This window comes from Didymosphaeria variabile (assembly GCF_027946475.1).
Source record: "Didymosphaeria variabile strain IMI 356815 chromosome Unknown scaffold_4, whole genome shotgun sequence".
NCBI lineage: Eukaryota > Fungi > Ascomycota > Dothideomycetes > Pleosporales > Didymosphaeriaceae > Didymosphaeria > Didymosphaeria variabile.
Window position 1 is genome coordinate 3518608 of NW_026611623.1, and position 26683 is coordinate 3545290.

At 52.7% G+C, this 26683-nt stretch overlaps 8 protein-coding genes and 1 non-coding gene across 9 annotated transcripts; 4 read left to right on the top strand and 5 right to left on the bottom strand.

The window, feature by feature from the left end:
- Positions 1-100: 100 nt before the first annotated feature.
- On the bottom strand, positions 101-1864 carry ARH1 (NADPH-adrenodoxin reductase; the record flags this gene model as incomplete). Its single annotated transcript, XM_056214818.1, has 2 exons — positions 101-1006; positions 1055-1864. The coding sequence occupies 2 exons, from the start codon at positions 1862-1864 to the stop codon at positions 101-103; spliced, it is 1716 nt and encodes a 571-aa protein (XP_056072085.1).
- Positions 1865-2449: 585 nt separating this feature from the next.
- N0V89_006046 (uncharacterized protein) lies at positions 2450-4553 on the top strand (the record flags this gene model as incomplete). Its single annotated transcript, XM_056214819.1, has 2 exons — positions 2450-2797; positions 2844-4553. The coding sequence occupies 2 exons, from the start codon at positions 2450-2452 to the stop codon at positions 4551-4553; spliced, it is 2058 nt and encodes a 685-aa protein (XP_056072086.1).
- A 1885-nt stretch (positions 4554-6438) lies between these two features.
- N0V89_006047 (uncharacterized protein) lies at positions 6439-7857 on the top strand (the record flags this gene model as incomplete). Its single annotated transcript, XM_056214820.1, has 3 exons — positions 6439-6894; positions 7033-7318; positions 7373-7857. 3 exons carry the CDS (start codon positions 6439-6441, stop codon positions 7855-7857), a joined length of 1227 nt encoding a protein of 408 aa, XP_056072087.1.
- A 1309-nt stretch (positions 7858-9166) lies between these two features.
- Positions 9167-11287, top strand: N0V89_006048 (uncharacterized protein; the record flags this gene model as incomplete). Its single annotated transcript, XM_056214821.1, has 4 exons — positions 9167-9368; positions 9470-9919; positions 10102-10343; positions 10490-11287. The coding sequence occupies 4 exons, from the start codon at positions 9167-9169 to the stop codon at positions 11285-11287; spliced, it is 1692 nt and encodes a 563-aa protein (XP_056072088.1).
- Positions 11288-15397: 4110 nt separating this feature from the next.
- N0V89_006049 lies at positions 15398-15484 on the bottom strand. Its single transcript has one exon. It is a non-coding gene; the product is annotated as a tRNA-Met (tRNA).
- A 1184-nt stretch (positions 15485-16668) lies between these two features.
- On the bottom strand, positions 16669-20190 carry N0V89_006050 (uncharacterized protein; the record flags this gene model as incomplete). The annotated part of the gene is made up of 4 exons (XM_056214822.1): positions 16669-18437; positions 18854-19343; positions 19399-19828; positions 19982-20190. The coding sequence occupies 4 exons, from the start codon at positions 20188-20190 to the stop codon at positions 16669-16671; spliced, it is 2898 nt and encodes a 965-aa protein (XP_056072089.1).
- A 594-nt stretch (positions 20191-20784) lies between these two features.
- N0V89_006051 (uncharacterized protein) lies at positions 20785-21564 on the bottom strand (the record flags this gene model as incomplete). Its single annotated transcript, XM_056214823.1, has 1 exon — positions 20785-21564. One exon carries the CDS (start codon positions 21562-21564, stop codon positions 20785-20787), a length of 780 nt encoding a protein of 259 aa, XP_056072090.1.
- A 1464-nt stretch (positions 21565-23028) lies between these two features.
- N0V89_006052 (uncharacterized protein) lies at positions 23029-23838 on the top strand (the record flags this gene model as incomplete). Its single annotated transcript, XM_056214824.1, has 1 exon — positions 23029-23838. One exon carries the CDS (start codon positions 23029-23031, stop codon positions 23836-23838), a length of 810 nt encoding a protein of 269 aa, XP_056072091.1.
- A 160-nt stretch (positions 23839-23998) lies between these two features.
- On the bottom strand, positions 23999-26275 carry N0V89_006053 (uncharacterized protein; the record flags this gene model as incomplete). The annotated part of the gene is made up of 1 exon (XM_056214825.1): positions 23999-26275. The coding sequence occupies one exon, from the start codon at positions 26273-26275 to the stop codon at positions 23999-24001; it is 2277 nt and encodes a 758-aa protein (XP_056072092.1).
- Between the last annotated feature and the right edge of the window lie 408 nt (positions 26276-26683).

The window sequence follows — 26683 nt, forward strand, 5'->3', positions numbered from 1 at the left end:
ACGATTTTCCGTCTCGTTGTTTGCGAGCAAAAGAGGTGCTAAAATACTTATCGGTGGAAAATTTGAGTTGGATTTGTGTATCGAGCGCAGAGCGTGTACCTCACGCCAATCCCGCTGTCGCCTTCATCTTCTGGGGATTCCACGAACTCGCCAGTCCAGCGGCTGCTTTCATCTGCTCCGTGTCCGCGAACTTCCACCTCACTTTCCCAACCTGCTTTCCTCTCTCCCGCTCCGCTTTATCGATCCTCTTCCAAGCCTCCCAGTCAACCGGAATGACACCCTGTGCCAGTACTGTGTCTTTTACGCCGTCCCAACCCAACCCCGTGCTCGCATCGCTGCCCTTCTCGGTGTTGAGGAACGGTACATTGGTACTCCAGTCCTGGGCTATGATATCGGCAGTTGTAAAAGCGTCCATCATTGTGTTGACAATGACGCCGGTGGGTCCGCGCTTGACCCACCCAACCGCGTATAGGCCAGGAAGATGTCCAGCTGATAGATTTCCAGGGCCTGCTGAAGGTGATATGATCCGACCGTGGACATCATTCGGGATGATGCCGAGCTTCTCGTCGAACGGAACACCCAGGTCGGACAGGCCTGGCAGTGGGGTAGACTTGTAACCGATGGATCTGAATACCATCGATGCTTCCGTTGTAACCATCTCTCCAGTGGGATGCACTTTGGCGTCCTCGGAAAATGGATTGGCGTCGGGTACGAAATTGGTCTTCTGAAACTCTATGGAGTCGACGCGGTTACCAATCACCTGGTTGAGCCTATTTTTCTTGGCGTGTATAGCGTGGGGCGATCTCAAGAAGGACAGCTCCCACCTTTTCTTATGGTCATGTTTGTCTATCGGAGCACCTTGTTGAAGGACCATTGCAAGGCGTTTCTGCACGCGAGGCAGTGTGTGTATGCCTTCGGGTGGGTAGAACGATCGGAGACCTGTGCTCTTGAACCCGACTTTTGGGAACTGCATGAGCTCACGAACTTCCTTTACAGTGAATGAAGCCTATAAAACGTTATTTATATAACGCTCGGATGACTCAGCAGTACCTACCTGCAAAGGTCCACGGCGTCCAACGACCTCAACCCTCTTGATCTTGCTGCGGGACAAGGCTGCGACGGCGTGCTCAGCAATATCTGTCTTGCGCAATTGATTAAGAGGCGCAACCAGTATGCGCGCAACATCCAGGGCCACATTGCCTTGCCCGACGATAACGGCTCGCTCGCCCTTGTCCAGCTCAGGCTTCAAGTGCGAGAACTGAGGATGGCCGTTGTACCATCCTACAAACTCTCTTGCAGAATAGACACCCGGCAAGTCTTCTCCTGGTATGCTCAGCTTCCGGTCTTCGGACGCTCCATAGGCGAACAATATGGCATCGTAATGAGGCTTCATGTCCGCCAGCGCAAGTGTCTTTCCAACCTCGACGTTGCCAATGTAATTGAAGCGGGTGCTCGCGGCGACCTCTTCGAAGCTGTCCTGGCAGTTCTTGACCTCGGGATGGTCGGGCGCAACGCCAAAGCGGACGAGACCGTACGGGACGGGCAGCTTCTCGTACATGTCGACGACGGCATCCTTGACTTGCCTCATCAGACGTTGCGCTGTGTAGAAGCCTGCCGGGCCAGAGCCGATGATGGCCAGCCGCAGTGGCTTCCTGGTGGACGTGCTGTATTCATTGCGCCGAAGGTGCACTGCGCGAGCGGGTGCTCTCAGGGAAGGGCGTGGCGAGCGTTCGGCGGCGGCAGAGATGGCAGTTTTCGGTCCACTGGTTGCGTATGTACGTGTTATTCTCGGAGCAACATGATGGAGCCTGCGGATGCAGCTAGCGCAAACGTATGGCGCGCGCCGGGCGTGATGAACGGGCATGTTGCGGCGTTCCTGGGTTGCTGATTTTTGCTACGTCGAAGCTTCGTCGATGACTATCGATAAGGCGCATGCACTATTGAAACTACGGTCGGACTGCTTTATGGTTGGGTTCAAAGTTCAAACTACACATTGCATCCCAAGTATACCCGAGCTCTGGATAGACACTTCAGATTTGTCACGTTGCGGTCGAGATCGGAGTCTGTCGGCGAAGTCCAGCGCGCCCCGGATGTGCAGCAGCGCCGCGTGCACGACACCGCTGCATCCCCGGCCGCACGGCAGAACCATCGCCAAACCTTCGCAACTCCAATAAAACCATTCCCGAAGAGACCATGAACATGCTCCACACCATGCAGCCACATGCACGGCCTATGTCGGACCATCGCGTCATGGCCGGTTTGGGGCACATATCGATTGCCCCAGGGGTTGCCATGGCGACGCGTAAACAACATACCTCCACATTGATCATCCCGTCCCCTGCTCGTTCACCAGCATTCCTCTGCTAAGCTAAGCGACCCCTCAAGCTCATTCCTCGCTGCTGAGCGTTCGAAGGCGTGCACTCCTTTGCCTTCCTGCGGGTCGTTCACCATGGGTCAGCAGTGGCAGCCCTACCTCTACGATGCGCCTTCCGAGCGGGATTCGTTCAATCCCAAGGCCGTCACCATTGCGAGCCGCCTACCGCCCCAACCACCCAAGAAGAAGACCGAGGGCCCGCTCATCAACTTCAACAGGCACCCCGACAGCTATGTGGTGCTTCCCTACGGCAACACCGATGCGAAGCCTATGAATCCGAAGGTCAAGGTCATCGTCAGCGTTGTGAGATGGATCCAATTTGCCTTCCGCATACTGACCCTACTGGGCGCAATTGGCGCGCTGCTCTGCGGCATCTTCATCAAGGGAGCGCAGGACACTGAAGGCTGGATCATGAGAATACCAGTACGTGTACCTTCAGCTCTATATGATCAATGACTGAGAACCATAGCCCGGTGTGGACATTGTCATATGTCTCTATGCCATCTACCATCTTTTGCGCAATGCAAAGTCGCGACCAGCCGGGAGCTCCGCAAGCTACCACTTCTTCGCCCTCGTCATGGACTGTGGTCTCATACCCTTATATGTCTTCACCGCATTGCTATCGAAGCGAAACTTGAACGAGGAAGCAGGGACGGAAGGACGCTGGCGAACTTTCTTCCCAACTGACGAAGAAACGGACAAGGTCCTGCTTACCGTTTGGCTTACTACCACGACAGTAGCGGCGCTGCATCTTGCAGCCATTGTCCTGGACCTGTACCTGGTCTACATCTTCCGTAAGATCGCGCGTCTCCCTCCGGACATGAACCCGTTGGAAGAGAACTTAACCTCTCGCCGCAAGACTAAACACAAGCATAAGAACTCTTCGATTTCAGCCATCATGCCATTGACGCAAGAAGACAAGCGTTTCAGCGCGCAAACGACTACTACATTGAATACGGACCATAGGAATTCCCAGGTTGCGCCTCTTATCAGCGAGAAAGAAATACCGAGCCCCGATCGCAACCAAATGTCTTTCATGCACACTCGCAGGGACTCGGAGATGACGTACTCACCACATACACCCAACTCAGCCAGGCAGTCACGCGATAGATTCACCATGTATGCACAAGCCAACTCGGCTCGACAGTCACGCGCAGATATCAACCATCGGGATGACCTTCTTCGCAGGGACGAGAACGACAGTGAGAGCCTAGCGGAGCGGAAGGCATACCTCGCCCAACAAGCCATCAAGAGGAGCTCTCGCCCCAACTCTTTCATCACTTCGTCGTCAAAGCAAGACTTTTACACGCCGCCGTCAACTGCTAAGTCTGCCAAGCAGCAGGAAGCGTCAGGCGACATCGCTATGCAGGACTCTCGTGAAACATTACAGTCTGACAATTGGTTCGTTCATGATGAGCAGGACCTAAATGAGAAAGAGCAGTATCCAGAGCCCAAAGCATCTTTGTTCAAGCCCAAAAATCACGGCTATGGTGTGGTATCGCCATATGATGACCTCTCCGACGACGAAGATTATCGATCTCCCATGGTGCCCCAGCCACTTCGCATGAATCCGCCCACACCACCGCCAGCCAAGAACTTCCAAGACGCCGTGCCCAAAAGCACACCTCCCCCGTCTCCCTTGAAGCGCACTATGACAGTGACCTCCGTCTCAACAGAGGCCACCTTCAACCGCTCTGGCACGGTCAAATCGGCAAAGTCGAGGTATTACGGTGATCTCAAGGCGGCAACCCAGGGCATTCGAGGAGACTCCCCAGCCAACTCGCCGCAACCTTCCCCAACGAAAAGCACCCATGGAACATATGCCCTGCCAAGCGCTGCAAAACAATACACCACTAACTCCCCGAGCGCCCCTAAGATGGATAACGTACCCTTTACCTTAGACAAGAAGTCCTTTGCAAGCCTCAGGAAGACAGGCGAGGCCAACTACACGCCAGTCACGGCCCAGTCGCCGCGGGTGGTGAGCAGGTCCGGCGTGGACTACATGAGCCCATACGATACGGATCTATCGGACCTAGGCACGGCGGGGCGGCGACGTGAAGTGTCTGGTAAGCTGGCGGAGGAAGGGCGCGGGGGAGTTGCAGACCTCGCGGCGCGTTGGGGGGGCATGGGAATGAAAGACCATGGACTTACATACCGTAAGGTTAGCGGTGTCGCGTGAGAGCATGTATGTAACCGCGGCATTGATGTTGGGCTTTTCTGGTTTGAATTGGCGTTTATGGCGCACGGGAACCGTGGGAGACACACGATCGGGAAGTTCTATGATATCAGTACGTTATGTTCGCGAATCGAACGAGTTCCAAGTGCACCAATCCGGTCGTATTCCCTCAAAATATGTGTGATGCCATATCTCTCGTCGTTTTGTTCCGGGGGGTGATGGGTGGTGCCTGCCGTCTGAACGCGACCGAGACGTGCTGGACAGTACCTTGGCCTGCAACCTTGAACTGACCACTTCTACAATTTTCAATTGACGTCCTCTACAGCGTTACAGTTACATAATGTGACCACTAATCCCTCGCCGCTCACCCTCTCACTTTCCTTCTCACCTTCACGGCCCTATACCCTCAAATGACCGCCCGCTTCCCCAGCGAGCAACAGCATTACATCGTCACTGGACCCCTCCACTGAGTTCTACTCCTAAGACCTCCGCCGTTCTTGTACGCTTGTCACCACATATCAGGGGTGTCCACAATAACGAAGACGATGCGCACAAAGAGGCGCAACAGCAAGCTTCAAGACTTGCGAGAGCAGTCGAATCCTGTTATGCACCAAGCATGGCGCGGTTGTCGGCACATTGGCCCTCTTAACGCCTTGCCCACGCTCAGTTCCACGCAGCTTTGGCTCTGCTGAACTCATGCTCTTCGGCCCAAAATCCAGCATCGCCACCTTATACAACTCTTGTCTGCCTGACACTGAAAGGATAGCTCGATCTACCTAGATCCTAACGCGAGCTAAAAGTCCGAAAGTCGTTCAGTTCATCCCAAGCTTTGGAGCGAGGACCTATCTGGGTATGCCTGGGTGAACGTTAAGCAGTTTTCCGTACTATTTTCATCCGGTCACAATGGTTCCCTACCATGCGACAGGATGATCAGGCTGGAGTCTGCCCAACCGAGAACGCGCTCTCGGGCTCCGCTCATGGAGATGAACCTGCAACCCCTGCAGCTTTTGTTGCAACAGCCACGCCCACTCAGCGGCAACGACGGCGCAGACGAAGTATCCTGGAGCTGGCAATGACGGACTTCAGAATTCCAACACGGAATATCAGCTGAAGACATTGTTGCAATACGAAGCACTTCTGACGCTGGCGAGGCCAAGTGCACCAAGCTGGCCAGCGACCGAAGGCCGTGACGTGACGTGGTGCTCCTTCCGTGTTTGCGCCTGGGAGCCAGCGTGAACCAAAGCAGGCAACCGCGAGTGACCTTTTTATTGCAAGGCAACCTTTCGGAAAGGACTTCACAGCATCGTTTGATGATTCCTATCCGCAGTCGCGCGTGCTCTTTGTTGGGCGATTGCCACTTACGTTGGCGCGCCATTTGACGCGTGCCGGGCAAAGTGGGTTTCCGCGTGCACATGATTACGCTTCTGAACCGCATCCTACCACCCGTCCGTTAGGTCGCCCCGAGGCTCTTTCGTGCTCCATTGCTTCCCACGACGCGACGTTCGTCTGCTCGAGCACGTTGCGCGTATCTGCTCTGCTTGTCCTTTGAATTCCGGCTTGTCAGACAGTGGTCATCCGCCTGCCGCTCGCGTCACGACGCGACTGCAACAAGTCGTGTATTGCCTTCATAACCCGCCGGCTAACATCGTCCACCCGCAACCAACAGCTTGCCTATTTCTACTACAACGATCACCCATTCCTATATCTCTAGTATTGCAACTGATTTTTGCGCACCCATTGGAACACGGATACCTTCATGGTCGACTGCGGGGCCATGGTCGACAGCTACCCCGCCACTTACAGTCGCATCCGTAAGTTCACGTCTCCATCGCTGAGAATATTGCGTAAAGGGACTCACGGTGTGTTGCCAGCAGACTTCAACGCCGCGATGCCGGCGCCCATGCCCTCGTTGTATCAGCGTGAGCTACCTGACTCGCAGGAGTCGTACATCTCTGCCGCGTCAAGCACGTTCTCCGAGCCTCAATTGCCTTTCACATCGAGCAACCTCTCCACATCAACGGCTGGAGACACTGAGATCACATCTCCGCCCCTGTCCAAAGCTTCGTCAGTTCAGAAGACGCCTACAGCGCAGACGATCCCGCCATCACCGACTCGACCTCGCGTCCCAGACACGCTGCGGATCGATGCCGCAAACGCGCCGCGAGCTGGTGACACAGCAGCAAGCCCCATGTCACTGGATTCTCCCGCGATGCAGGGTCTAAAGAGGGCAGCCGATGGATCAGTGAAAGGCGCCGACGCAATAAGCGAATCTCCCTTAGTGCCTACCGTGGGTCATAAACGCAACAAGAGCACGGAGACTGGGTCAAATGGTCGGATCGGTCAGGTACGCGACAAAGATCCACAATCAGGGCAAAAACTGGAGCGACAGTTACTTTATCTACGCACGTAGATCGTCTCCGGGTTTCTGTCCTGCTACGAGCAACTCTCAATGGAGGAACATTCTGACTAACTGTTATTGTAGTTATCAGCACAACTAAAGACGCGTCTTTCGTATGCCATGGTCAAGGTGCAGAACAACTGGGAGAAACAGTCCATTGAAGAGCTTGAAGAGCGGATCTCACAACAAGGGTCGCCCATTTCCGTGTCCAATAGGACGCCCGGATCACGACCAGTCTTTGAAACACCCACAACGGCAGAACGCCGCAGAAGGCCCAGCGGAGTGTCTGAAAATTCCGACCACATGATGCTATCTCCGGGTCAGAGGACATCGCCAGATCCTTCCAGATCGCATGCATCAACGCCTAATTGTATGTGTCGTCACAATAACACAAGTCTTGATTGAATACTAATACTCAATGTAGCTCTTTGGCGACCAGGGACCAAGCCTACCTTGAACGCTGCGGTGAACCTTATCTCAGTTACTGGCTCCAACTCTGGTCCAATGCTTGGTCCTGCTCCAGAATTCGAATCTCGGAGAAAGCGTCGCTCGAGTGCTGCATCTCATCCTCCACCGCTGCTTGGTTCAAACCAGCGCAAACACTTCAGCGACCTCGGTGCCGGTTCTCGAACACCCGCCACACCCCGAGCAGGCATCTTGCGTATGCCCAGTCAACAGGCAGAGAAAGACGCTGTGGATACTCTTCTCTTTATGAGCAGTCCCAATAACTCTGGTCGCTTACCAGATACAAGGGCGGACGCTCGAGCCCAAAGGCAGGACTTTGCTCTTCCGCAGCGACGCGTCATGTTCGAAAATTATCCGCCAAGCGAGAGGGCCGCTGGTCGTTTACATGCGCCGCCACCGAGCAGTCAGTCCGCAGCTTACTATCGCGCCGAGCCTTCGCGGTAAGACCTTACAGGCTGTGGAGGACACGGTAGGAAGTCTTCGCATGCGGCTCGATACAATCGTCTTTGAGAGATTTATTGCTTTGGCTTGCCAGTCTAAGAACGAATGCATTGCATGGTCGGCGTTGAGTTGATACCCACATCATCTGATTCGGAACAGGATGGAAATCACGGAAGAAATGGAGGCATGTTCTCTTGGTGGAATAAACCGCGGCTTTGTATAGCGCAACTAGGGGGTCACCTGATATTGTTATGGTGGCTCGCCACGATTTAACGACTGTTGTTTTGGATTTGGCGTGTTTTGATTTTGGGGGTCCAAGTATATGTGGAGAGTATGTAGATGCCTCAGGCAGCACAAACTGGTTGATTAAAACAGGCTTGGTCCAGCTGCTTGGTGTGTATCATTATCATGCCGCGTCTCGGAGATGAAGCTCCTGGAAGGAAGAAAGCCCAAGTTGTGATCGCCCGGAGCGGGACTCCGCACCGTAAGTAAGAAAAGGTGAGCAGAACCTTGAACGCTCCTCTGGGAATGCTGCTTCCTTATCAACACGCGTTCGCCAACGGTAAATGTTCGCTCTAGGCGGAGGGTACAATGCAGGTTCGATGCATCCTATTGGTGAATGTGCTAGCGCATTGGCTTAACTGGCGGGCGTAACTCAACGACGTACACCTCAATTCCCCTACTACGGAGCGCATGCAGTATCCATGCTCGTATTCGTCACATCTGTGGTACTCCCGGTACTCATGACATCTGACCGCTGCCCCGCCAAGACTGTATTGGTGGGTGTAGAGCTAAGGCATACATTGTCACAACTACGCGTCATGCAACGACCAGGATGCACTGTGACTTGCTAAGAAAGAAAGATCCATGACCAGGATAGAGCGAACTCGAACGCTCTGCACATGAATTCAATCGGACAGCAGCTCCTATGCAGCAAATCAAGAAAGAAGTGCACAAGCTTAGCATCCGTGACATGCACGGATAAATCTTGCCTGATGGTCGTCATTGCCTGCCTTACGCTAACCACGAAGCATACTAAAGGGTTTGATGAAGCGTCACTAGCCAACTATCTGTCCACTACAGTGTCTATTCTGCATATGTCAGTATAGTGCGTGACGCGCAATTATGCAAGAGCACAGGGCTGTTGCTTACTGCACCACAAGCGCTTGCCCGCTCGTCCTGTCGTAAGCTTAGAATACAAGTTTTGGAGCATATAATATGTCGTGGTCCATCCTATAAAATATCCTGAGGATTCGGTACCTCTCCCTTTTGCCTCTTCTCGATTATCAGCCCTTTTCCTAACTTCTCCAGCATGGGATTTGCCGCTACACTCGCTCTTGGAGCGTTAGCTATACTTGTCGCGTATGCAATTCGTCGTTTAGTGAAAAGAGACAGCAATGCACGGCCTCTACCTCCAGGACCCAAAGGCCTTCCCATCGTCGGCAATGTCAATGACTTGCCCAAACCCGGTGTTTTGGAGGCCCACCACTGGCTAGAGCACAAGGATCGCTACGGTACATATACATGCAGCCTTACAGGCCTACCGTTTTATGGTAACACAAACGCTAAGCACGTGGCAGTGTTACAGGGCCAATCAGCTCTGTCACAGTGTTAGGCCAGACTATGGTCATCCTCAACGACCCCAAGCTCGCATTCGAGCTCCTACGCGATCGGTCAAATATATACTCTGGACGTCCCCACCAAAACTTCAGCTGCGACCTAGTCGGATGGAAGAACGCGACGGCAATGAGCCCATATAACGACTACTGGAAGATCCACCGCAAGAGCATCACCAAGGTTGCCTCATCAAACATATCAGTGACGGCCTTTGATCGCGTGCAGGAAGAGGAGGCCGCTCATTTTCTGATGAACCTACTCGCGGAGCCAGATAAATTATTCGATCATATACGGACGGAGGCTGGGACAGTGATTCTGAAGATTACCTATGGGTATACGGCGAAGAACAGGGGCAAGGATCCGCTGGTTGAGCTGGCGGGTAAAGCCATGTGGGCTTTTACAGAGAGTACGGTGCCGGGGAAGTGGGCTGTGGATACTTTCCCGTTTTGTAAGTCTTACGAGCCAGTCTCCCAACCTTCTTAGCCCGCGATTTGGGCTACATTGGAGGACTATGATCGAATGTCTCCGAGTTGCGTCATCATGCATTCGAGATATCGCAGCGGATGAACGTTTCGGAGCATCAATAATGGTACTTTGAGTATCAAACGACGGATATCTGACCGCTAGCAGTGAAATATCTCCCCGACGGCTTTCCAGGCACCGCATACCGGAAACCTGGTCGCGAAATGCGAAAGGCTTTGTTCGACTGTGCGGAAAAGCCGTATGCTTTCGTGAAACGGCAAATGCGCGAAAAGCGAGCCAAAACATCGTTTTTGTCTCAAGCCATCGAAACCATCGGAGCTGATGATGACTACATGGACTTCGTTCACAAGTGGACGGCCTTGTCTTTGTTCACTGGCGGCGCTGATACAGTGAGTGAAGTTTCTGATTTTTGTCTTGCATCAAAGGTACCATGTTTGAAGATGTTCAATCTGGAAAAAACGCTTTCCGGTATCTTATAATCGTCCATTATCTCATTACATCTTCATTCACCGAATTCCCACTGACCACAATCCAGACTGTCTCCTCCTTGATGACCTTCTTCCTTGCTATGACTCTATATCCGAATGTGCAGAAGAAAGCGCAAGAGGAACTCGACCGTGTCATCGGCGCCGGTCGTCTCCCTGTCGCCGCAGATAAAGACAGTTTGCCTTATACATACGCCATCATGCTCGAGACGCACCGTTGGCATCCTATCTTACCAATGGGACTACCTCACACGAGCGATGCGGAAGACGTGTGCAAGGGGTACAGGATCCCAAAGGGCTCGATACTCCTTCCTAATACTTGGTATGTGTTCTCAATATTTATTGCGCTCCACTGCGGCTTCCCGTGTACTCTACCGTGCTGGTTTCCTGCTCGTTACATTGAATCAAGACGCAACCCCTCCTTAACAACTGATTTTCTACAAATTTCCGCTCACTTCCTCCTTCCCAGGTGGTACACACACGACCCCGCCGTCTATCCTGACCCCATGACCTTCAATCCCGATCGCTTCATTCAAATGGGCACGCACAACCCTGAGCCCGACCCCCGAAACTTCATTTTCGGCTACGGCCGCCGCATCTGTCCGGGTCGCTATGTAGCGGACAACGCTCTGTTCATCACCATCGCACAATCGCTCGCTGTATTCGATATCAAGCCTACAGACGCCGTACCTAAAGCTGAATTTGAGCCAGGGGTCCTCAGCCATCCTGTGCCGTATAAGTGTAGAATTGAGCCGAGGAGTGCGAAGCACAGAGAGCTGATTGAGAGGAGTGAGGAGAAGTATCCGTGGGGGGAGAGCGATGCGAAGGAGTTGGAGGGGATCATGTAATAGGGGAGTGGTTTCGGGTTAGAGAGCTGATGTGATTCGTTGTGAGGTTGATCGCGACATCGCACCGAAATTTATGGCCGCCACTTTGCATGTAAGCTTCCAGCAGCGTTCGATACACGGTTTGACGGTTTGTTGGTCTCCTTCTCCGTTGTAAATGAGGCGTCCTTCGAACGGTGCACCACAGGCTGAACCCCTGTGTGCGGATCGTAACGAATCATTCGAAATTTGGCTCATAGATCATTTTCGTCTTCGTTGTTGTGCGAGAACTAGCAAGAAGCCTTCTCTAGTCTATTATACTACTTGATAACTTTCTCTGGAAGGTGCAGTCGTGGCTCGTATCTACGCACCAGGGGGCTGAACTTCCGACCGTTGCCTACGTGCACCAGCGTCAACATTATCGGTCAGAAACCGAACTCTAATGCCAGGGGCTTTCTTAACTGTGACTCCAAGCTCTTCGCGAATTTTTGAGTATCAACTCCACACCGCCACCATACTTCCCATTGCTGCGGATGAGCGGTCGACGCCGCCACACATGTCTACCATAACCTCACCAGCACAATCTACTCTGGAGACATACGCAGATACCTCTTCGCGAGGATGGCACATTACCTCCACGGATTCAGATATGAGATACTACTGGGGCCCCTGCTCGTGCCAATCATCCTTAGGCCCCGAATGTTTTGACACTGGGATCTACCAGCCAGGTGCACACAGCATAGTCATTGCTGGAGAGCCTACGACCGCCAAACTGAGATAGCTCTGGTGAAAGATCGTTCAGCGGTATTAATCCTTTGGCTCTTCAGTTAAGAGGTGGGTACGATACCTGATTCACCTGTTGCAATACCCAGATGAGTAGCTTGTGCCGGATATAAGCACGCAATTACGTGGCTGAGACTTTCAATAAGACCGTCGATCAAGGCATAGGATGTCTGTTTTGATTTCAGAAAGTACACTGTCCACCAGCATCATTGGCTGCTTCGAAAGCGATCAGTGTCGTGAAAGGCGCATCCGAACTCCAACTTGAGTCCACGGTTCAGCAAAGTCAGCCTTACCTACTTACTACCTTGCCTCAGTAAACTTCACCGATCAATGCAATGTTTTTGGCAAGCGTGCCAACGCACACAGCGCGCTTATCCTGGGTATTTCTAGCGAGGCGAAATGAAAGCAACTGTGCCGCTCTCCCACATGTCAACGGTCACCCGATCACGAGCTGATAACGAGGGAACCCAGTCGAAGAGCAAGAGGTGCATACTGTGTTGATCGAAAGACGATTTCGTGGGGTGTCATTTGGGTAGCTACATGAGCAGTTCATGTACGATATCACTCGATCTTCGCAATGGCACGATCGGTGCCATTGACGTTCAATCTCATGTCTTCGCAGCAAGATGAAACGCGAACTGGAAACATCATCGAATCCGCACGGTCCTGGACGAACAGTTCACGCTCTCCACGGATCTACCTAGGTCCGATCGAAACATGGCGGAAAAACAAACATGTTCATGCCGTTGTTGATGACAATACGTCAGACTGTTCTCGTGCTCTTGGTGTTGGACATGGCCACGGCTGCTGGCTGTGCCGCAATGACATGCGCCTCCACAATCCCTTGCCGACGGGCTGTACGGCGGCGCGAGCCACCGCGCATGAAGATTAAGAGCGTTATTGGCGATCGGCAGCGTCGTTTGCGTCAAACTTCCATTCATTGCGCCCCCACTACACCACCCTTCTACACGAAGCAGACGGCATGAACGCTGCACACGTGCTAGACCAGTTTTGTAGGCCAAAGTCAAGTTCACGAGAGGCACGGCGGTGCTTTCTTACTTTCGAGTCCGTGTGTTATAGCAGGCATTCGTATCGGTTGCTACCTCGATTCGTGTGCTTTCGCAACGGACGAGAAGGAGTCATTGATGAGTATCTGCAGGCTGTTTCTTGGTTTGAAGTCGTGCATGCGATATCCCTTGCAGCGTCCAAACAGCGCTGCGAGCGCCACAGAATTTGATGCATTATAGTTGACACGGGTCGCTGTTAAACAGAGACGGCGAACTGCTGTGGCTGGCAACGGTATCCGCAGTGGAAATGGATGGGGTTCTCACAGTTATGCGACGGGTGGAGTGTTTCAAGGGGAAACGAATCGACCGAGGCCCAATCACCGACACTGCGCTTGTGTGTTTTCGCACCCGCGTTGCTAGCGCCTTTTCCGCGCACACACCATAGCGGAGTCCGTGATGGACACTGACGTCCCCGAACTGAGGCCACAGTGTTTGACCGCATGAACTGCACGGCGTCGAAACTGCAGAACCTGCTGTTTGTATAAACAAGGTACCCTTGCTGCGACTCGGACATGTTCCTAAGGCCAACATCCAGACGCAATCTATTGGCGGAAGGCGGCGTGTGTTTGTCCCAGACGCGGTTGTCGAACGCCTCGCGGCGATGATGGTCGGCAGGGGGCCGGGAGGCCTCAACCCCGGCATAAGTATGGGGGCATGAAGTGCGCAGGCCCCTGCTCATATTACGGCGTAGATACGCAGACCAGTGCCTCCTATATATTCGGCCTCCGCATGAGGTCGCAGATCGGTATATCTCTGTGCAACCCCGAGGTCACTCTGCCAACTCTGTTTTGAACCTTCCATCAACTGCTGTGCGACCACGCCTAACGACGCCTATATACTCTATCAACACAAAAGCCGTCCGGCACTACTCGATTCGATTCGACAACTTGCACTCTCACAATGTCTCTGTCGCCCAACTCGCCTTACGGCCTACCCAAGTCACCAAGAGCAACCCGTCCAGGACTCTCACCTATCAACACATCGTTTCCATCTAGACCCGCTCGTTACATGGATACAACGCCCACGCCAAACGAAAAGTCAGCACACAGTTACGTGGATAACCGCCCACGACGCCGCGACTCCCTCATCTTCGCAAACGCAACCATCCCACTCAGCCCTTCGCCTTCCTCACCACCATACAAAGAGAGCCCCTTCGAGGGCGTGACACCACGCCGACGAAACCCTTTCGCGCGACTATTCTGCTGTCTCGGTCGCGAAGAGCGTGCCCGCAGACGCGCAGCATGGGCCGATGAGTTCGAGCAGGTCGGCGAGAAGCGTCATTGGACAGAGGTGTGATGCGTTTCGACATCACGCGTCGGGATCGTCAAACCCCCGGGCACGACTCAGACCGACTTCAGATGGTGTCTTGGCTAGAACGATCATCGCGACACTTATTACCTATGGTATCCTTTCTTTCTTTTGTTCATATTATTGTCGCAGAGGACACTCGACTTGCGCTCGGAAGCTCCCTTGCCGATGCCTTCGACTTCTTTCTTTTGTCAACCTTTTTCTCTTTTTTGCATAGCGTCGGCGTTAGTGTGGATCATCACGTCTGCAGAGATCAGTGTTGGCGGATTGTTTCCATTCAGGGAACGAGCAGGGTAGACCTAGTCACGAGCTGCAAGTGCTGCACCTTTTGTTATATACCCAAAGCGAAGACTGTTTACTGTACATGCGTGCCCTAAGTGCTGTGACCGTGATACGATTGAAAGTGGGTGGAGAAGAGCAAATGAGGATTGAGCGCAAGGGTGCAGCTGCAGCTGCGGCCATGCAAGCATGAGGCGTGGTCTACACAATGTTGCCCACACACCACTTTCATACATGGATGACGGATCAGGCTCGGAGGGGCTGTCAGAACCTAATCAGCTTGTTCTGATCGACTGTTTTCTCCTTGTCTTTATTCTAAAAAGCGTGAGTGTGTGTGGACTCTTCACTGCAACCTGCCCAATTGCACTACCATGTGCGTAGACTTTTTAAGTGTAGCCACCTGCGTTGAATCCGCACTGTGCATCGAAATCAGCCGCCAAGTCAATTCGATCGATGTGTCGCCCACACTCGTTTGCTTCTGTTACACAACTTCATGGACCTCTTGTGTCGCGCACGCCGCTATCTTTACGTTAAGACATGGAATACCTCAACAGCCACACGTACACTTTAAACAGAAAGGAAAGCATTCGACAATTCTATGATTACGAACACAACTAAAAGAAGACGGTTTTGCGTTACACCAGAGACTACACGCACACAAAAACTTCAATCACCCAAAGCAAACGAGAAGAAGGCGTAGTTAGAAAAGGCCTCGATCCTTCGTCCTCCGGGTTTACAGGAATTTCCATATGAGCCCGGCGCGCTTACACTGTGCCATCTAGCTATGCTCAATAATTTGATACATTCTTGCTGACCCAAAAAGCCCACATACAAGGCAGTGACAGCTTGAGCTTTGAGTAGACGATCAGGTTACGGAAATTCTTTCAACTGCTTAACGAGGCATTCGCGAGTCACTTCTTCTCAACATCACCCGCACGCCAATACATGGTGCTTCGTTGAAGTGCGACTGTCCATTTGCACAAATGTGATATTTGACCTCGTGTATAGTGCCTTCCGCTTTGCAAGCTGTCAGCTCCCCCGCGCCATCGAGTGCATGTGCGACATACGTGACGTGTTGCCATGCAAACAGATGTGTACACGCTATCATTAACCAGAATCCAGATTGTACGCTATGACAGCAACGGACAACCTCCTCCATATCTTCCAAGTCCTGTGCATACATTGCCCACCTCTCACTTCATTATCTCCAAGATAACACCTCTCAATCGCCCAAGTCAAGTCCCAATCATGAATCCCCCTCTCCCATCCTGGACCACCATCAACGCTACCTGCGCCCACCCGCCTCCCAACTGGCAGGTCAGCCTCGCACACATCACCATCCCAGAGCCCTACATCTACGTCACCAACAACACCGGTAATCATGCCATCCTCGAACGCTGCGCCGGCTCGCCTCCGACGTTCTACGTCGATAACACTATGCCGGCTGATGCAATCGGTTGTGTGCTGGTTGCACACGTGGTGAAGGGAAGTGCCTCTGACGCATGGCAGTGCTTCTTGGACGCAAGGTTGGAAGGTCAATGGGGTGTGATGGGCAAGACTAGCGGAGGTGGGGTCAAGGCGAGGAGTGTAGGTGTAGGAGGTCTGGCGCTTCTGGGTCTGACGGCCGTGGGCGCGGTCTTTGGGGCAATGTGAGAGGAGTAGGGTATGTGATGGGTTCTCCGGCGAGACTTGCCTTCTACGCTACTTGCTCGGCGATGGCTTGGGCTGGGGATGCATTAGACTATCACGGTTCTGAATTGGCAGTGCAAAGTCTGAGCTTGCTAGTTCTGGTGGTGGAACCATCGGGAGTCCGTGTACGGGAATATTGAATTAAATAATCTTCTGGCAAATCAACAGTATACAAGTGTGATGAAAGCTATAACATAGTACAGATCACCGCTCCGGAATTCTACACTTACCTGAGCTGCGACCGACTGATCATGACTACCTCTCTGCATCTTCAAACTCTCAATTGGCCCTTCCTCTCCCTCTGCCTCTGCCTCGAGGACCACGTGGAGCCTGTAAGCCACCGCCACCCCGTGGAGGACCAGCACCACTGTTCGCCCCGCGACCGCGACCGCCGCCACCCGAGTTGCCAACTCTTCCGCCTCCATTAACAGGCGTCGCCAGCGAAGAATGAGCCTGATTACACCTCTTATTCTTGCACTCTCGATCCCAATTACACCTCGGATGTAGCTCGAACTCCACCTGCACGTCCTCCGCTGTCTTCGGCCCCCGGTGCCCAAATGCACACTTGACGTTCTTGCAACCATCAGGCCGTGTCTCGAAACTGCACGCCTTTTGCCAGGGCGCACGGTGCAGCTCGCCATTTGTACCGTTGGTGTTGCCCACGGGGCCTTTGTTTTCGTGCATCCATGCCCAGGACATGTGGCTCCTGTTGCAACCCGGGTCGGTGCACTTGGCTTGCTGTTTGCAGTGGACCTGGAAGTTCGGAGGGTTCAGCTGCACGCTTGTATCTGTCCACGGGCCGGGATGGTCAAAGGTGCATTCTCTCTTGTGGCATGCGGCTCCCTGATTGCATGCCTGAGCCGGAACTTGCGTGTCAGCTTTGTTTTTGTTATGGTTGCCAAGTTTCGAGAGGTCAGGCTTCTTAGAAGTCTTTTCGGTCTTGTGTATCTTCTCGCACTCCAATCGTTCGCAGTCTGAATCCTGGCACACTTCTGACAGCGGCTGAACTGCTTGTGCAGGCCATGCGATGAAGTTGTCGCCCGCGGCAGTTTGGTATCTGACATAGGCCTCTAGACTCCCAAGCCCGCCAGCGTGCTCCGGCATGCTTGGAGGAGGAACGGGCTTGAATACAGGCTGGAACTGCTTCATAAATTGTGAGAACGGACAGTGCGCTTCGAACTCGTTGATGCCGGTGATGTAGCCAGCCGCCTCTTGAAGCGTGCACACCAAATTTTGTTGCTCGCTCTGCCCACGTGGTCTTTGACGAAGATGAGCGTTTATTGTTTCTTTCGAATAGTTCTCGTGCGGGAAGTCAAACAGCTTGTAGCCGGGGTCAATCTCTCGAATAGCTCTTTCTATCTTCATCTGGAAAGGGAGGACTTCAGTATGCTGATCCTCGCGGCGTTGACACTGGTGCGATCCACGAGCGAGATTGATGATGCGTACTGCGCGATAGAAGAGCCGATTGAGGTTCGACCAACGTAGTGCAGCTGCGAGACCGGGCCAGCGGGCGACGTGATTCGGGAAGTAGACTAAGAACTCTTCAATGGTGATCATGTGCTGAGGATGCAGCAGTTCCTTCCACGGGAGATCCATGTAAGCCGGCGGTGCGTCCAGAATGGGCTTGTAGCTGAGAGCTTCTGCGCGTGTTGACTCTTCTGCATGATCCGATGGCCAATAGGGCCCGATGTATGGGTCAATTTCCACATTGGGTGCGTGAGTTCCGTACAATGTGCCCGGATTACCATCATCGCCTACATCCTGGTAAAGAGGCTTCTTGTGGACGTGCAAACGAGCATTTCGAAGGTCGAACGTCACCTGGACAGTGCTGCCGGACCGGCGAATGCTGTGCAGGTCTTCAGTCGGGATCCTTAATCTGTTTGCCAGCTCCGTCTTCTGTGTCTCTTCGTTGATGGTATCCCATTCGTCTACGTCCATTTCGTAGCTTGCGCGGCGGTCCCATTGGGTTTGCTCGGCTTTGGAGCGGAGTCTGTTGACGAATTTCCTGTTCGCCACAAGGCGTGGGTTTTTCTTTTGCTGAGTTCGTTCTGCATGGTAGGTAAAATCAATGTCACACGAAATATCATCGTCCACGGGAGGTGGTCTTTTGGTGGTCATCGTGCATATACTTCAGCGATCAACTCAATAGGATTAAAAGGGTTGCGAAGATTGGCGAGCAAGAAAATCTTGGTGACCCCGCTCGAGGCCAAAGAAGACAGACATTCATTGTTGTAGAATCAGCACAAAGAAATTTACCACTGGCATCAGTTACCTTTGGTCTTTGTCCCCACTCAAAGGTAGACATCTGTCCATATCGGCCAATTCCGAGCAGCCTAGGCAGACAAAGACCGATCTAGCGAGAGGCTTATACTTGACCTCAAGCGATCGGATCGCACACGACCAACTCGTTGAAGACAGCTGTCCCACGTCAGCACTCTACCAAAGCAAGATGTGCGTTACTCACCTCCCATGAACAGTCGCCCGGTCTTGACATCGTGCCTTACAGTGGTGATCCCGTGCAAAATTTCCGCCTCACTATCCTCAAGCACCTTCTCCACCTGGTATGCCTTCTCAATTTTTTTGATCTTCCATATGGTTGCTGGCATCTTGTTTTTGACAGGATTTTCATACCATTTGAATGATTTCGCACCGTTCGGAAACCCAGGGATCCACAAGTCACCATTCCCATCAAGCGCTAGATTGTCGAGCGGCATGCCAACGTTGATAGTATCGCGCAGGCTGAACATAGGCTGCATATGCTCACCGAATGTCTTAAGGGAGTATACGGAGATGGTGCCACCGAAGGTGGCCGGAACGTAAATGAGCCCATCTGCGCCGCGAGCGAGTCCGTTCGGCATCTTGAATGTTCGAGGGGGCGTGACAGGAAAGCAGGCAGAGGCGGATGAGCAGTAGGTTACGCCGCCGCCGCCGATGTAGTCGTCAAGTGTTCTGCGCTAGGATGTTTTAGATCTTCAACGGTTTGAAAGTTGGAAAAGAAGCAACACTCACCAGTCCTAGCGACTTCGAGTGATCATTTGTCGCCACAAATGCCCCGCCGCCCACCGCCGCAACATTGTTCAGCGTATAGAGAGTCTCCGGATCCCACACGGTCCTCAAGTGTCTCATACTGCTAGTCCCTCTCTTATGTTCGAACACGTCCATCGTTGCATTTGCACCAGTTTCGGTAGCGTCAATGTGTTTACCCTGCGAATCCACTGGCGGGCGCTGATTAGTGAGATAGAAGTGCACGGTACTTTTGTCGATGACCTCGGCGTCGAACCCAAGGATATCAACGGACGAGTCGCCCGTTGGAGACACGTAGTTATCTAGGTTAATGGCGCGAATGGGGAATGAACCATCAGGCAGCTCGCTGTCGATTGAGAGAGCCAAAAATTCAGTGCCGCCTTCCCTTCTCGCAGAAACATTAACTTTCTTCAGCCTGGTTTCGCGTCAATATCGACGATCCATTTTCTCCGGGAATGGATGCTTACGCTTCGTTCCACGCAAGTCGACCTTCGGTAGTCGCACATGCAGCGTACAATCTGTGAGGCACGTTAGGACAGCGGCTTCAAAATTGTGGAATAAATTTTACATTCTCTCCTGGTCGTCCAACCACATATCTTCACAACCCGTCAACCTCTTGTCTGTGATCTTCCGACATTTGTATGGAAAGTCCTCGAGGGGTTGTACTACTCGGCCTACGCCGAGCACGATGAACAGAAGGTCCTTCAATAGAAGTTGCCAGAGCACTGCACCGAATACTGCAAAAGCAGAACCGAAGATGAGCAGTCCGCGAGCCATAGCACAGGTAATAGCTTTCGAGAAATAGAGCACTCTGGGAACTTTTGTTTTGGACACTTTTTAAAGGATCCGTACCGTGCGGGGTAGTTGGACGACTTGGCTTTCGTCGTCTCACTGATATGAGCAGGAGTTTTGAAGTCCGGAGTAAGCAGCGGCACGAGTCTGGGATTAGATTGCGAGCCATTCGTTAATCTGCAGCTTAGCTTGGGTGCAGATCGTCACCCAATGCATCTGGGGGCTGGATCTTACATTGTCCAGGAAGACGTACCTACTGGGACAACGTGATTTATCGTCTTGTTCATAGCCTTCGTATACAAAGGTTTTGAAGTTACTTGATGAAGAATAATGGCGCATCGGCTGTCACGGTGAGCGTTCTAAGATGCACCCCCGGGGGTTTTCGCCAGGTGACAAATGCACGCAAGATGTGAGGGCCCATGAATTATGAGATCGAGTACACGCGCAAATTCAGTTCATCCTGAACATACTGTTTAAGTTTGAGAGGGAATCAGGTGAATTCAACGATAGGGCTGAGCTCCGAGGGATATTTGATTACCTTCATGAAGATACACGCACGCTGCTCGACTCCTCACTCTCTCAAGCGGGTAATTGCACGCCCGTGAAGTCAGCGCAAATCTGCAGCAACCTTTCCTGAGCTGTCTCATCATCCGTAACAGCCTGCGGCCGTCCTTCTCTCGGACCAGGATTGTAGTAGATGCCGCTGCGTTGCGCATCTTTCTCTTCCCCCTCCGCCAGCATAACATATGTAGCCACCGCTGCTTCCGTATCCCCAGATGCTGCTGCGCCGCCCATCTTTGTTGGCAACCAGCCTGGATCTAGCGAATTGCTCTGAACATCTGGCCATCGGCGCGCAAAGGCTTTCGCAAACATGACATTGTGCACCTTGCTCGCGCGATACGCTTTGATGGGATCATATTCCTTCTCCCCTCGTTGTCTCCACAAGATGTCTTCCAGACTACCGTCTCCGCTTTGGTGCATATCACTCGACACGAAGACCAGCCTCTTCGGTCGGTTGATCAAGCACGTAAGGATATACGGCGCGAGGGTGTTCACAGCTGCGAGCGGAGGTATGCCGTCTGCTGTTTCGCTGTACGGTTGGCGGAAGAGGCCCGCGTTGTGAATGACGCAATCGAAGAATCCGAGCTTGTTCACATCGTCGGCGAGCTTCTTGGTATCGGTGATGCTGGAAAGGTCGCCTGTGACCACAGTTTCGGCGCCAGGGCACGCCTTTGTCGCGTCATCGGCGCGTTGTGCACTGCGGGCGTGGAGAACGACCGAGTGACCGCGAGCTACGAGGCGTTGGGCGACGATCGAGCCGAGCCCGTCGGAGGAACCTGTTATGAATATGCGCGCCATCGAGGTACGTGTATGTGGACGTTGTTAGGGGAATTGTCAGATGCTGAGGTTGCCAATCGCGCTGGCACTCCTCGCTGCGCCGCTGCGGCGAGGAGGGCGCTACGGTGTCACAAAGGACGGGGCATGTCTATGATGGAACTTTCGTAGTCGTTTTCGAGCGCATGGTCATGACCAACAAAGCTTCGAGATATTCGCAGCCCTACAGATCGCGACGCAAGAGGCAAGCTCAAAGAAATATCTTCTACGCATCCTCGCGGGAATGCCAGTCCCACATTACGTAATAGCGCAGCCCTGGCTCAGGAAGTGCTTAACGATAACTCCGCGTCCTCACGGCGATTGCACCTCTCGTGCTAAATGATTACACCAGCGTTTGTTCATCACGATGAGGTTGTTTCGTGTTCATTTCAATTATTTCACCAGGAATGTAAGAGCTCGAGTACAGCTCGGGGCCGAACATGGCTAAGGTACAACCACTAATCGCCGAAGATCCGACAATGAACCCAAAATGCACCTTTTTGCATACCCAAATTCCTTCGACCTAGATCCTGCCGTCCAGGTTGCGATTGAACTTGGCTGCATCTGTGTCAAGTTTGTGCAACGTTGATCAGGCTTTAATGAAAAAACCCAGCACGCAACGCAACATACGACGTATGGCTAGCGTATTTCCGTAACAGTACATAGGAAGCCGGGTCAGAGCAGCGTAGGTAATCCAACGCGTACACTATTTTCTCACCGATCTATCATTTCACCTGAACGGTGAGTCAATTACATTAATTTGCTGTCGGCGTTACGCGGACGATGTCTATTAGTGGTACATATAAATGGTTCGAGAGCGGTCAGTGAAGCCACAGCTGTAGCTCCCCCAACAGCCTCACAAATCAACATGCTTCGCACTGGATTTTACGCAGCACTGGCCTGCTTCTTGGCGCCTTGCAGTATCGCAGCTTCGCCGTTGCAGATACAGCCACATTCCCCATCAGAGCCATTACCACCAAGTGGAGATCCTTTCTACACTGCGCCGCGTGGATTCGAGAAGACAGCACCTGGAACAATACTGCGCATCCGCCACGCTCCTGGGAACATCACGGCCGTGGTAGCGAATGCATCAGCTGTCTATAACATTGTTTACCGCACAACCAACTCATATTATAAACCTTCGTTCGCCGTTACGACTTTGTTTGTCCCGTTCCAGAACGCCACCTCTGCGACCAATTCATCGCAAACCTCGCTGCTCTCTATTCAGATAGCGTACAATTCAGCTTCGGTGGACGCAAGTCCCAGCTATGCGATATACTATGATTTTGCGCAGCCAGCGTAAGTAGATCGTACCGTATTTGGCATATTTTAGTTACATAAAATATCGAACTTGAGCTGGTAGCTGACTTGAGGTTCATTTCCAGGCTCGGGGCAGGTTCTACAAACGACGACACTTCCTACGCCCTTGGAAATGGCTGGTTCGTCAACATGCCCGACCACGAAGGCCCCACTGCCTCCTTCGCAATGGGCATCACAGAAGGCCACGCAACTCTCGACTCTATCCGAGCCGTTCTCTCATCAGGCCTTCTTCCCAAGAATACTCACACCAAGTACGCCATGTGGGGATATTCCGGTGGTTCCGTGGCCAGCGAGTGGGCGTCTGAGCTGCAAGAGCAATATGCGCCTGAGCTCAGCTTCTCGGGCATGGCAATCGGTGGCTGCGTCCCCAACATCACTGAAACCCGCAATAATCTCACAGGAACCGCGTATGCCGGTCTGTTCCCTGGTGCATACCTCGGGCTGACGAGCCAGGACGAAGAAGCCCGTGAATTCCTCGTCTCGCGCCTCAAAACATCGGGCCCGTACAATGCCACGGCATTTCTCGCAGACGTGAACCTCACAGTCACCCAGGCCTTTGCTACTTATGCTGGTCAGGATATCTATTCATACTTTGTTAATGGACGCGCCGACCTGGAGAATCCTATCTTGACGCAAATTGCGGACAGGAACTGGTACCAGGGCTATCATGGCGTGCCACTGATGCCTACATTTGTGTATAAGGCAATTGGGGATGAGTTTTCGACTGTTAATTCAACGGATGCGCTGGTAGAACGATGGTGCGGTATTGGCGTTGATGTTGAATATCAGCGCAATACCGTGGGTACCCATATTACGGAGATCACGAATGGGAGGCTGAGGGCACTGGAGTGGTTGGGACATGTCTTTGAAGGGACAGCGACAGTGGGTGGTTGTTCGGTGAAGAATGTGACCGTGAATGTTACGAGCTCTGCGTCGTAGAGATGTACTGCCAATGCGCCGCACACCATTCGCTTCAATCACTGATGCTTGGATAGAAGAGATCTGATGTCTTCTTGTCTCGTTGTTTCGTTGAAAACTTTCCGTACTTTTGAAATTTGCAAGAACTATTATATGCTAATCAGAACCATCGAAGTCGCTTTTACGCAGAACCGGCCGATCTTAATGCTCGTCTCGCGACTGCAATGCCCCTCTCAAAGTCGTTCCTCCGCGCGCCAGTACGCTCAATCTCCTGCCTGCAGGTCTCAAGCCCGATTCTCTCCCTTCCTGCAATTCGCCCCAAAATAGTCCTTTTTCTATCGCTCAGAATTGCCTCATGTACTCCAGGCCGCCCAAGCGCTTCATGTACCTCCATAAATGCCCATGACATGCCCACCAAAACATCGCGATATGCCAGCCATCGCATTCCCATCCACAGCATCCATTCCGCAAGTGCAGCAGACTCAGCACTGCCCAGCGTCACCGCCTCTTTCAAGGTTTGTGGCTTGTGTATACCTGCTCGAGCGCACATCTCCAGTCCGAGCTCGACGATGCCGCATGCCTCGCCGGAATCGGTGCGTCGCACTTCTTCCATCCCGGCTACGCCTGGTCCTTCAAGATCAAACCCGGTTTGGGCTCGAAGAACGCGGATCAGAGCAGAACCGAAGGTATCTGCTGCACGAACAGGAACGGATGGAAGTGACTCGAGAAGAGCGGTCGATGCAAACCAGAGGGGTAATAAGTTATGAAGGTTGATGGAAGAGATGTCCACAGGAGGCTCAGTTGCCAGTTCATCAATGACATTCTCGTGTAGTAGGCGTATTGGTGCGGGAACGTCCTGGGTAGTAGAAAGAACGGGGTATTGCTCCAGAATATCCGAATTGTGTGATTCACGGCCCGAAGACTCTGGGGGCGATTGCTTGGTGAAGTCGAAGTAAACCTGTGGGTCATATGACGGCGTTTGAGGCGGTGCTCCAAGCTCGTTGATCCACGCTTTCACGATTTCGACTTCGCTCTGCGTGAAGCTGCCGAACATGCGCCCCTCCCATGACAGCTCTCTTACCAGCCTGCTTTTCTCACTATTTCCTTTGATGATCCAAGGCTTACAACAGGCCAGGTCATGCAGAAATTCCCTTTGCCAGTTGGGGTCTGCAAATGCACGTGGCTCAAGCCAGTCGACCAAAGAACGACGGCCAATCTTTAGGCGGCTGTTGCAGTGGATCTTGTGTGCCACCGCACACTTCGCAGCGAATATTTCAATTACGGATGCCTCCGTCTCAGACCTTGGAAACGGCGTTTCATGGTGCCGCTTCATTTTCAGCGAGGGACTTTCCGGTGTAGTGGGGAGGCCTTCAGCGAGAATGTACCCCGCTTGTACACGTCTCCACGCGACTTCAGCCGCGTCTTTGCCCTCGGTCTGCTCTATTAGATTTATGTAATCGACGACTGTTGCCATCGCCATAGCAGCATGACCAGTATCCGCATTGTCGATGCAAATGTGCAACTCGAAGTAATAAGCGTTGAGCCGCACTTCGCGAAGTTCCTTGATGGTTTTTAGAAGATGAAGCGGCAGGCTCTCGTATGCCATATTGAAGCCGAGCGCTTCGGGAAGAAACTCATGTGCAAAGAGCGAGATGAGCAATTGAGCCACGGCAGCTTCCCAGCATCGTGCTTCGTCTAAGTGATGTCGCGAGTCGATGAAATCCTCTGAGTCAGCCGCAGGAAGTCCGGAATCGATCTCGTCCATCAGCGCACGATACACGTGAACATGGTTCTTTGCCAGGTCACCATCCCCAAGCTCTTCTGACATGACTTGCCACGCATTCTTGGTAATGTTTCGGAACATGAATGGTGTAGTGATCTTGTTTATGTGCCCGAGCCATGCGCCATCTACGTACTTGACAGGCGCAGCTTGCTTAAGCCACCATTTGGCCTCGGTTTTGTCGGCAAACATCTCGCGTGGGCCTCCTGCTTTGCGACGTGCAATGTACTCTTCATATGCGTTAGTCACATCGTCGTCCTTTGTTTTCAGGAATGCGCTCAGCTTCTCCGAGGAGAAGTCTTCGACGGCGAGGATGGTGTCGTCTGTATGCTTCTGTGCATCCGTGACTGTCGATGATAACAAGGAGAGAAGAAGCTCGCGACACTCGGGCAGTATATCCGGGTTGCGTTCGAGATTGTGTAGCTTATAGTACAAATGTTTGTGTGATTGCATCTCTTTAGTGACCGCCGCATCCTCCTCAGCACAAACGACGGTTTCTCCTCCATCTTCCGCACGTGGTGGCTTTACGTCCCTGTGGGCAGCTATCGTCGGACTGAGTGGGATCTCGACATCTTTTCTTTTCGATCTGCCCTTGGATAGGCGGGTGCGGAATTTATCGTACGCGATGACAGCTAGAAAAGAAACAAGGACCGCTATCGTAGTGTGTAAGATGAACATATTGGGCTTATCAGTTCAGCCAGTGGTAAGCGTAGCATTGTTGAATATGAGTAGGCAGCCTGGGGCGACAAGTGCCACAAAGGGTAATCACGATGACGATTGCCACCAGTCATGACCGCGACCAAGTGTAGCGGATCTGAACACACGCCATCACATGGTCACCTGTCGGCGGAGCTAGCGGGGATCTCGGTCGTTTACGATCGCCCGCCATGGCATTGGGCTCGTCTTCAGCCAATTACATTCTTGTTCCTCGGACCCTGATTATCGTCAACGTGACGCTAGCAGCGTTTCCTGGACTAATCCCCACGTCACGGTGACCACAACATGTCCACATACAACGTTTGCCCTCCAGGCCAAGGCAATACGCCATGTTGCTATTTGTCTCCTATTGCGCCATGATTTTGGCCC